Source organism: Mercenaria mercenaria, chromosome 1 (genome assembly GCF_021730395.1).
Source record: "Mercenaria mercenaria strain notata chromosome 1, MADL_Memer_1, whole genome shotgun sequence".
NCBI classification, from domain to species: domain Eukaryota; kingdom Metazoa; phylum Mollusca; class Bivalvia; order Venerida; family Veneridae; genus Mercenaria; species Mercenaria mercenaria.
In genome coordinates, this window is record NC_069361.1 from 48,832,585 (window position 1) to 48,844,538 (window position 11,954).

The 11,954-nt window shown below is 33.3% G+C and overlaps 1 protein-coding gene across 1 annotated transcript; it reads right to left on the reverse strand.

Annotated features, from left to right (window-relative positions):
* Nucleotides 1–677: 677 nt before the first annotated feature.
* LOC123522891 (uncharacterized) lies at nucleotides 678–3,001 on the reverse strand. Its single transcript, XM_053546151.1, has 2 exons — nucleotides 2,655–3,001; nucleotides 678–1,851 (listed from the first exon to the last, which is right to left on the reverse strand). The coding sequence occupies exons 1-2, from the start codon at nucleotides 2,999–3,001 to the stop codon at nucleotides 678–680; spliced, it is 1,521 nt and encodes a 506-aa protein (XP_053402126.1).
* Between the last annotated feature and the right edge of the window lie 8,953 nt (nucleotides 3,002–11,954).

The following is an 11,954-nucleotide window of genomic DNA, read 5'->3' on the forward strand; positions in this document are numbered from 1 at the left end:
TTCTAATGAAACAGGTACACACCAGGTATAACACAAATTCACATGACAATTAAAGACCCTTCAGGTGTTACTGTATTTTCATTATTTCATGACATAATTGATAGAAATGCATAGCTGTGGTAGCTTTGCATATCAATTTGTGAAGCGTAGACATGTAGCAACAAAGTACAATAAAAAAACTAACGATTAGGACTGAAATATACTACGAAACTACTTTAATCACATTCCTGAATTTCAATCTCTTGATCATTTGCAAGCTTTTGTTCAAAAGAGTATTGTAAAATGAGATTACCCGTAACAATAACATTCTTAAAGACGTCATATAATCGTCGATATTATTTCAGATAAATTATTTTTATTTCATATATAATCTTTGCTACGAGATTAATTAATTAACCCTGTAGATGTAACTAAAATAGTCATACTATCTTTTCATTTATAGTAACTTAAAACAATAGCTAAATTTCGATTTACTGCTTTGTCGTTTGTGACGGAAGGAACGAAAATGTCTACTATTAGGTCTTGTTCCGTCGGAAAGACGGTAACATACGGTTCTGTCGTTTCAGCATGGGTAGCAGAACTGTAGGATAAAAGTTGGAGAAATCAACCATCTTACAAAAGCTTTATTGTCATTGGCGCAATTATCAGAAGTATTTGTATGCTAAAACTTTCCCGTTTCAAGAACTGTTACAGATTTTACAAGTATAAATTTTCCTGAGCTCATCCCTAAACATGGTATCAAAGAATCCGTAGACGTAACAATTAACCATGCTATTCAGAAAGGAACAATAAAACACAATGTGGTAAACTGTCTGCCCAGCAAATGATAAACTGGCAACAAAATTATCTTGTGTAAGTGTAATAACCTGAAGGGTCAGGTGTGGTATAAAGGTCACAAAATACAAGACTGTGATGGCAAAAAACATTTTAGTTGTTCTTTTAGATCTCTTTAGGTTTCGCAAAGCCTCTCTGTGTTTGCGGGAATTTTCACGATTAACTGTTGTCTGCTCTTTAGTATTACACTGACCTTCATTGTTTGAAATCTCTGCCCCATTTGTTTTGATAATGTTATGGTCTTTCGTAACAGATTTAGCATTCTCTGTCTTATGTACCGTGTTAGCAACTTTAAGCTCGTTCTCTGCACCAGCAGTCCCTTTACTTGAACTGTTATTGTCTGTTTGTTCATCTTTATTCTTGTCGACAGGAACGTCAAAGTCGATGTCACTAATGTTCAATGCGACACCTCTTACTATGTTAGTTGTAGTACTTTCTTTTTCAGACATATCGCAACTTGATTCGATTTCAGTATTCCAACTGGTTTCTCTGGAACTAAAATTCGCTTTTACAGTTGCTCTGTCTACAGTACATTTCTTCAATTTTACATTCTCCTTTTTATTTTTTTCTTTACCTTTCCGCAGTTTATTGAGAAAGCCACGTGACTGACTGTCACTAGTATGTTGTTTAGACTTATCAGGAAGTTTGTTTATTTGTTCTTTAACAAGTAGTTTGTTCTTTGCTTTAACATGTTTTCGAATACTTTTTCCAATCATGTAATATAGTACTATTAGACCAATAACAGTGAAAAATGCTAGGATCATCATGATACCGTTCCAATATGCCAGGTAAAAAGTGTCTTTGAACGCATCGTCAAGGTAACATGTAAAGCCAGTAATATTTGGGTTTGGCGTTATGACGGTGCTGTGGCCATAGAGGACTGGAATCGGCCAAAACGAAAATACACAAAATATCAAAACAACTGCGCATAATAACTTTGCTCTGTATGGATTTATCTGCTGTCCGAAAGGTCTGCATGTCTTCAGGTATCTGAAGATGAGAAAATAGTCTGCATATCTAAAAACAGTGACACATGAATTATATCATATATATGTAAGAAGAATACAAATACTCTGCATATATGTGAGACAGTTTCATTTTATATGATCTTTAAATAAACCAATTTCTATCGGGGAAAACAACTGGGAACTTTGACATCGAATAATTTTTTTTCGTCTGTAGTAGTTTTTTGGCTATCGACAGAGAGCCTAATTTTCTTATTAATATACACTTATTTTCATATTAATATACAATTCACAAAACTTCTAGCGCAACACTTAGTGCTTTCGTCATTATCTTTAACGTTATCTAAAGTACATTTTTAAATGTGATGTAATTTTGACATTTTATTAACAATCATTTTTTTTCACTATTTTTTTTAAACTTGCAAAATAATAAGTGCGTCGTAAGAAGATGTGTGTTTAAACTTTTTGCTCCACAGCAGTTCTGAACGAAACCGGATTGTTTATACATCAAACCATCACGCGTGATGATAACAAGTACAAAACCCATATACAGTCAAATATTTAAGAAGCACAAGTATCTTAAACATTCACTAACAGTCTTATGCATGCTATTGAATTATAGTTTGTGTATTCATAAAATATAAATATGATCAAACAAATGGAGCAAATATCATCCTATTTTTGTAATTAAAAGGAGATGCAATTCAAAATGAACGCAGTACAATTAAATAGGATTAAACTGACACAATACACAAAACAACGATACAAATTCATAAAAATCGTTCTGCAGCTTTAAGATATGACAGATCATATACACACCTTTTTTCAGTGTGTTAGAATATAAATATAGCTCACCTGTCAACTGCAATAGGTAAAAGAAGAAATCCTGAAGACCCGGCAAAGAAATAAAGAAAAAACCGTAATATCCTACACGCAATTGGTGCGTTAAATGTAAATCTGTGAAACATATCTGCTGTTATAAAAGGCATGCTAACTGTACAAGACAACAAATCTAGCACTGCCAAAACTATAATAAATATTCTGTGGCTCGTTGCTCTCATTCGAAAGGTATACACGAAAAGAACGTGCACATTTCCAACAATTCCTAAAACCATTAATGTCAGTACTAAAATTATAGCCCCGATATATGGTTTTATTTCCAAACTATTGTAATAGTCGATTTCTGCGTCATGTCCAGCCATCTCACTATGTTATAATGTACGAATATCTGTCAGAACCTCGCTGTATTATTGTCACTGATTCAATTAAATACTCATCAATGACAGCCTATAGGATAAACCTGAACGGTACCGCAGTTACGACAACTTTGCGGTTAAACGTTTATAATATGCTATACTGCTACTCCCAAACGGCTTTATATTTGCTCTGACAATTGATAATTTAGGTGCTGCATGCGATAGTTCATGTTTCTCATTGCAATTCAAGATTTAAGACTGCTTGTTGCACACCATTAAAACATAAAACAACTGTAATTCAAGAGTTCATCTGATGACAATACCAGCCAAAATAGCATTACAATGAACTTTTGCAGCATGTTTGATCATTTACCAGAATTTCATTTTTAAAACGTGTGATACATGCAAATTATATGTAGATACAATGTACTATGTATACATACATAAGTAATGGAATTTTCTTAAATGAATTTTACAAACTCAATGTTAAAAACTTCGTTATGAAATTCATTTTGTCAGCTTAAGTTAGATACAGCACGGCTCGCAATCACTACATTTAATTGACCAAGAAATGGACAATTAAATTAAACATCTCATGGGGTTAATTAATGATGGTACAATAGAATATAACATAATATCAATTATAGTTCAGTTAAATAGTTAAAGTAATTTGACACGCGATTGGGGCATTCGTATAAAACGATCTCGGTACAAAAGGTTCAACAGAAGTTACTAACACGACAAAGGTCAGTCGCTAGACCAAATGAAATGAATGGTATCAAAGAATTAATTGTGTTTAATGTTAACAAGGTACCTTTTATATAATACAAAAATATGCAGTATTTCTAATAGAGAAAACGTACAAATCAGTCTAGGGACCCGACACGCTACGAAGGGAATTTGGCGACATCTGTCAAACAAGCTACAAATGTATATAATTTATGATAAGTCTACTTAAAGAACATATTTTGCTTAATACTGTTACCACTTAGAAAACGCGTATTTATCTACGGAGTCAAAGGGACAACTACTGCTGTATCTTAGGCATTGTCTATCCTGAATTGTGCATGAATATTCAACTGTTAAAACAGAAGTCAAAGAGTGAAGTTGCCCAGGTTCACCGCATTTGTAAGGCGAAATTTCGTTCGTATGAAAACAGAAAAGAAATGACATATTTCTATTATGTGATTCACATAGATTAATAGATATTATAACGTTAATTAACCAATTTGTCAATAATTAAGTGATTTGATGATGGCCTTTTTATTATGCCTATGACCTAGTATTACCATTCGAATGTCGGCCTCAGGCCAACACGACCATCCTCGAAATAATAACAAGTCAAATAGTTTATTTATGTCTTCTTCTACAGCATGATAACGCAGTACATTATTAAGATATTATGAAACACGTATGCCTTTCTATACAGAAATATAAGAGAAAATTTGATCTATACATTAGTTTTATACATTTACATAATTATTCTAAGACCTAATATTTAGTAAGATGACTAAGTCAATGACATAAAACTGAGACACTGAAATCCTTATTAATAAGTATACCTTTAAAAGGTTTCCTTATAAAAAAAATGAGGAAAATGTGAATCCATATTTGACTTAGTCTAGCTGTAGATGGATACTGTAAGGAAACTTTGAATCCATCTGTGACCAAATAAAGTTAAAAACTGCTTTAAGACATGAAACTGGGAAAACATAAAGTATTGTTAATAAATCTTTAATAATTTGTAGGTTGTATCAAATCAGATTTGATTGATTCACTGTTCCTTCATAATATTTTTCTAAACTACAACTGACAATGTTAAAACATTATTGACATTATTTACAATGAAATATTTTTTTTTTCTATGTTTTAAAATATTAAAACAGGCTTTGGCTATATACTTTACTAACAAAGAAAAAATAACAAAGCCATTGTGAAATCATTAAATTATTTACATTATAGCACACTCAAGCAGTCACGGGAATATTTTTTATATCGTTTGTATATATTGTCAAAAAAGAAGTCTCTAAATTTCGAAATATAATTACAACAGAATCTGACGTAGTGTTCGTTTAATTGGGTATGTTCTTTTATACAGATATATACCAGTCAGGATTGCTGTATTCGTATCTACGTGTGGTAAATTTCTTTCAAATCAATATTCAGTAATCATAAAAGCAACATATGTTACATTTTGGAAAGTACTGGGACTGTTTGAATAAGTTTCTCCTAGTAAAGATACATATATAGCAATAAAATGGAAATTCTTCAAAGAAAAACACTCCAGTTACCACTATTCGAAACCTGTAGAATAAGATTTGATTTCTATCTCTAACTTGCAAGTTTAGAAAACGCTCGAAATGCGGTCTTGGAATTATAACATTGAGCGGTTTGTCAACAAACTTAATTACAGTAACTGAGGTATATAGATGAAACACAATCATTTGTTTATATCTCATTATGTTATCCAATAACAGTGGTTTTTGACAAAATTAATTTACCACTTTTTGTAAGTATTGTATATAAATGTAAAGGTAAGATCTCATTCACTTGTATACCTTTTTTAATTGTGATAGTGGCGGCTATTGATTGTCAATGAAACTTTTACTATTGTTTATTTTGCGATGACTGACTATTTCTGCGTCTCGGAAATGGAAAATCTAACCAGTTAAAGAACGGTTACTCTGACATGAGACTGTATCCATGGTTTCAAAGTTAACGTGATATCAGATTTAAGAAAAAAAGCGTAAAAAGTGACATTGTATGTTAATTGAAGCCGTTCTATGGCAAAAATACCAATAACAAGTGATTTGGAAGCATGGTCAGATCCAGCCTGCGCATCCGCGCAGTCTGGTCAGGATCCATGCTGTTCGCTAACAGTTTCTCTAATAGCAATAGGCTTTGAAAGCGAACAGCATAGATCCTGACCAGACTGCGCGGATGCGCAGGCTGGTCTGGATCCATGCTGGTCGCAAAGCCACTATGTTGGTTTTCCCATGGCACGGCTCATATGCTTTGTCTAAATTGAAAGCTCGATTTTCTAATTTTCGCAATTAAATACCAAGTTTAACAAGTGAATTGTAAAGAAAGTTTTGTGTTTCAGATTCATGAAGAAGACGAAAAATAATGTCAAAATGATAATTTCTCAGAAGGAATCTTGGTCTGAAGAGCTCAATCTATACAATGGTTATTTGGTTTGATATGTTTGGTATATAAATGGTTAATTTCACAAACAATAATAGAACAGAAATTCATTTATTACAAAGTATCATAGAGCAGAAATCCATTCATTAAAAAGCATTATAGTGCAGAAATTCATTCATTACAAAGCATAATAGAGCAGAAATTCATTCATTACAAAGCATAATAGAGCAGAAATTCATTCATTAAAAAGCATTATAGTGCAGAAATTCATTCATTACAAAGCATAATAGAGTAGAAATTCATTCATTAAGAAGACAAATAAGGGCAAAATTAATTTCATTAAGAACTGTCTAAGAGCATAAAATGTTATTTGTTATATGTTTGGCATAAATGTTATTTACAAACATAATAAACACAAATTCATCTATTACAAAGCATAATAGAGCAGAATTAAATTCATTACAAAAGCATTATAGCAGAAATTCATTACATTACAAAGCATAATAGAGCAGAATTTAATTCATTACAAAGCACAATGGAGCAGAAATTCATACATTACAAAGCATAATAGAGCAGAAATTCATTCATTACAAAGCATAATATAGCAGAAATTCACTCATTACAAAGCATAATAGAGCAGAAATTTATTCATTACAAAGCATTATAGAGCAGAATTTACTTCATTACAAAGCATAATAGAGTAGAAATCCATTCATTACAAAGCATAATAGAGCAAAATTTAATTCATTACAAAGCATAATGGAGCAGAAATTTTATCCATATTATAAAGCATTATAGGGCAGAAATTTGTTCATTATAAAACATAATACTACAGGGAAGTAAAAACATTACATCAACTCAAATCATAATGCTTATGAGAATGCGTATAATTTTCAAAGTAAAAGCAATTATTTTTGTGTTTTTGGTATAAAATAAAATCTTGAATAAACAAAATTACTATGAAGCAGAACAATCTTACATGACTGTAAAATCTGACTTTTTCGCTATAGTTTTGCTATGTTCGTTAATTGTTCATATTCATGAAAACAAATAATTGTTTAAATGCTTTGTAAATAAGTCCAATGTATATCATGCATTGCAAATACATTAATACGAGCACTAATTTCAGTTTGAACAACAACCTGGAAGATTAGCGTCACGTAAATATCAGACTTTATAGAGTTATGGTATCACTTATTCGTAAATGTGTTATTGCAAAATCAAACGTTCCTTTCACAATGCAAGCGATTTTTTTGGGGGGAGGCCTGGTGGTAACACACATGACTGACAATGCAGGGCTACGGGGTTCAAATCCCGGATTGGGCAGTTGCTCTTGAGTGTTTCCCATCCATCATAGATTCCAGTACTGGTTCTTTCATGGTGACCCGTCCATGCCTGAATAATGCTCGGAGGGGCACCTGGGGTATTCTCCAATCATCAAGAGCTCGAACGTCTTCATATGACCTAAAATTGGGCCGTTGCGACGTTAAACACAACAAAGCAAAATTCTAAAATCTTTCCAGGCTAAATTTGCGCGATATACACTAAAAGCTCTATCTCTCTCTCTCTCTGTCTGGTATAATGTAATATATCATTATTGCTATGTACGTACATTGCGCATATAAATCATTTTGATAATAAGTTTTTTTCTCTCTTACGTCAGTTATAGAATCATAAAGATAGTTTGAAACTTTACTACAGCCAATCATTTGGTAGTAAGTAAAACTATTTGCACACCTTTGACATTGGCAAATTATTAAACCATGGATTGCAGGTCCACAAGTGCATACGTAATTGATAAGCATTGTATTTAGAAATACTTGCAAGAAAATCGCCAGTAAGGACACTATGAAACAAGAACATTGCGCGGAGATAAATCTTAATGTACAAACCACAATAATCTTTCATAGATCTAATGTATCTATTGTTTTTGGTTTAGTACGGTTTTCAACAGTATGTCAGTTATTTAACGGCGGGTAGTTGACCTAATCAGTGTTCCTGGATTCTGTACCAGTACTCACCTGTACTCCGCAAGAAGCTGCCAACTTGACATGAATCAGAGGTGGAGGACGAAATAACTTGAGACATAATGTCTTTTATCAAATAGTCATGGAAAACATGCTCCGCGTCTTTGGCCAAAAAACGTTACCCTGTGATTTTCTCTATTGAGCTAAGCGAGCGTATTTATTTGAGGATTCGATTGTGTGTTGTAACAACAAACAAGCCCTAATCATATCATAAAGAATGACATTTCATAAAATTCGACGCCAGTCATTTGTTTCTCTCAAGTTTTCAGATGTCAATATCGTCTCCCTTTCATAAGTTATAAGGCTTCAGCAAATAAATCATGTACAAACGTTTCTTACAAAATCGGTGAACATTTTGTTCAGGGCTAATCGTATCCATTTTGTTCTAGATGCATAAACGAATGGGTTTAAAGCAGAGTTTAGTACAAACAATGTAGACAAAATGTAACGTACGTTTCTACTATCGTTTCCAAGTTTTAGGAGCACGACTTTCGGTATTGTACAAATATCAAAAATAAGCACCACTAAACCGATTGTTCCCAAGACTTTCCTTTGTATCCGAAGTTTTGTCCTATTTGTAGGTTCCTCTGTAGGCGTGGGTTGTGCGTCACGTGACATTGTCTCAGTTGAACTTTGCTGACTAGGAAACACTTTTGTCAAGCTGTATTTTAATCGCACACAAGCAGCTACGTAAAGAACGTTCGTGAGTATTTGGGGAACTAAATATATTATGAACTGTCTGGGCATCATCTTCGTAAATTTCATCAATCACGCAACCTTTTCTATCTGTTTTGAGTTTTCCAAAAAATATGGTCGATAAAAAGCACAGTAAAAAGCTCATGATCCATGCCAAAATTACTAAAAGCAAATGCTTTAAAATATAAGACTCTTTCCTATCTAATCTAGATACATTTTGTATAACGATACACCGGTGTATACAAAGACCAAAAATGTGATAAAGTGATGCACATTGTGACGCGAAGAATAAGTAAAATGTCAGTACACACGTCCTGACCCTTATGTCGACACCAGTTAGCGGAAAAACAGCGAGTGGCAAAGAAGCATAGCCAACAAACATGTCACTTACACATAAACTCAGGATTTGTGTTGAAAAAACACGACCAAATCTTCTCTCTATTTATAATAAAGCATATAATGATGGAAGTGTTTGCAAAAATCGCCAAGATAATCACAAGCAGTCCAAAAATAACAGCCCCGATTTCAACAGGGGGACCATTTGAGTCAGTTTGATAACCGTCGAGTTGGTATGATGTATTGTTCATAGCGATCGCATAACAGCCCTGATTTCAACTGGTAGACTATCTGATTCGGTTTGGTGACCGTTCAGCTCTTACGATGTGTTGCTCATAGCGATCAGTTATATCCGTGTCTTTGTTGCCTGTAGTCTTCCGCAAGCTGAAATTACTTAGGTATCGATTTATCTTGACAGCGATCGGTTATATCCGTGTCTCTGTTGCCTGTAGTCTTCCGCAAGCTGAAATTACTTAGGTATCGATTTATCTTGACAGTGATCGGTTATATCCGTGTCTCTGTTGACTATAGTCTTCCGCAAGCTGAACTTACATAGGTATCGATTTATCTTGACAGCGATCGGTTATATCCGTGTCTTTGTTGCCTGTAGTCTTCCGCAAGCTGAAATTATATAGATATCGATTTTATCTTGATACCAGTACATGCAAATCTGGTTTAATAAAATTATAGCATCTACAATTATAAGACTTAACGAAGAAGAAACGCATATATAGTTAAATAATTCAAAAGCTGTCCTAAATATACTTAATATAAAATGGAAGTAAGCATGACCAACACGATTTAAATACTGCAATATGACCTTCTTATACATTGTATACCAAAACATATATTGCACGCGCAGTTGCAACAAAATATATGTATGTATTTTCTTTTTCGTTTGATGCAATATACTATATAGAAAATTGTTTGTTTTGGTTGGAAATTGAAACTTGTTTCATCAAATGAGCACGACTGGCACAGCTACGTTTCATACTATAAGGTATGTTGTTCGAAAGAAGTACTAAGTAAGTTTTGATTTTTAAGTACAATTAAAGTTGATAATCTCACTGTTGTTGAAATGGTGAAATTATCAGGATGTGATTTACTGTTTATTTCAATAGCTTACTGAAAATCTACCTTTGAAAGATAAATAGAAATTATGAAAGAGTAGATAATACTTACATTTATTTTCCGTAATTAAATTTCATTTACGGTGAAATTTGTCTGATTACTCCAAGTAAATTAGGATGAATTACAGATTGTAATAATGTAAATAGATATAACAATTATATTTCTTTAACTGGAATTGTATCTTCCAACAGGCAATATTATATTCAACTTCTCAGAAAATAATCATGACGTACATGTAGCAGATCCTTGGTAAACCAGTGCCACAGTGTAACAAACACCATATTTAATGTCTACATTTGTTATCACGCTTTCCATTAATATGTTCAAACAATTAAGAAGTGCAAATTTCCTTAGCTGTATGTGCAAAGACCGTGTACTGTTAATAATGCGGGTTTCACACAGCCTTTTCATCAAATACGTAAATGTGTGAAAACATGATAAATTACGCTTGTTTTCAGTGTCTCAACAGAAAAATTGTTCTTGTCGATCGGCAAATGTATCCCTAGAAACAACCAGCACTGACGATAGCTGTATAAAAAGTTAGTTTCAGTGAAATTTGCGTGTTTAAAATAGAGCTCACGCATCAAAATGATAAAAACATGGACAAAATAAAAACCTAAATTAATGTTTTACAATGTTCGATGTTTCCTGAATATGATATTCGAGGCTATGTCTCGTTAAACTTGTCTGTTTTCATGCCACTTGTCGAAGGTGTGGGCCTTCATGGTCAAGTTGTTATGGTCGCTGACTTGGAATCACTTGCCACTCAAAAATGTGGGTTCGAAACCTCGCTTGAGGTGTAGAATTCTTAATGTTAGGAAGTCATCAAGCTGGCGTACGTAATGTCGGTGGATCTACCCCGATGCCCTACTACGCCTGAAACAATGCCCGGAGGGGCCCATGGGGTCTACATCCACCATCTACCTCTGGAAATGTCGCTTTATGACATAATTTATGTCACCTAAATTCTCAACCAAACAAAAAAAGCCAAAAGGTCACGTACTGAGATATAAAAAAACAACACGTCATTAAACCTATTGGCGTAAATGTGTTTTTTCAATGTTTGTACAAAAAAGAAGTTATAATTCATAAGAAATACCAGATAAATAATAAGTTAACTAGATGTCCCATGAAGGGCCAAAACTCTGGTCTAGCCAAAGAGAATATCCGATACAAAACTTCATAGGCTATAAAACTATCATCTAATGTTTTATGACTCTATGTCAAGTACAATTTGACATACATGCAGCAAAAACATTTATTTTTTTACTAAGTCAAGGGCCATAACTTTTGTCGAGCAAAGTAAAATAAAAATCTCGGGTGCCCAAATTCAAATGATGGATAATATTCCTACATGATTTCATGACTCTAGGATATATTTGTTTTAAGATATATGCAACACAAGCACTTTATGTGTATTTTTCACTAAGTCAAGGACCATAACTCCACTCTGGTTGAGTGAAATCCCAAACAGAACACGGTGCGCAACTTCACTTTCTATATAACAATACCCTAATGTTTTATGACTCAAAGTCGAATACATTTTGATATACAAGTGACACAAACTTGTATCCCATTTATGCATCTTTTTGACAATCAATCGCCATAACTCTGGTCTAATTGAT

Bases quoted from the DNA above. Each gene is read 5' to 3' on its own strand.
- LOC123522891 (XM_053546151.1), bottom strand. From the start codon at position 3,001: ATGGCTGGACATGACGCAGAAATCGACTATTACAATAGTTTGGAAATA. The intron at 1,852-2,654 runs GTGAGCTATATT...CACTGTTTTTAG, and splicing joins TTACCTATTGCAGTTGACAG to ATATGCAGACTATTTTCTCA.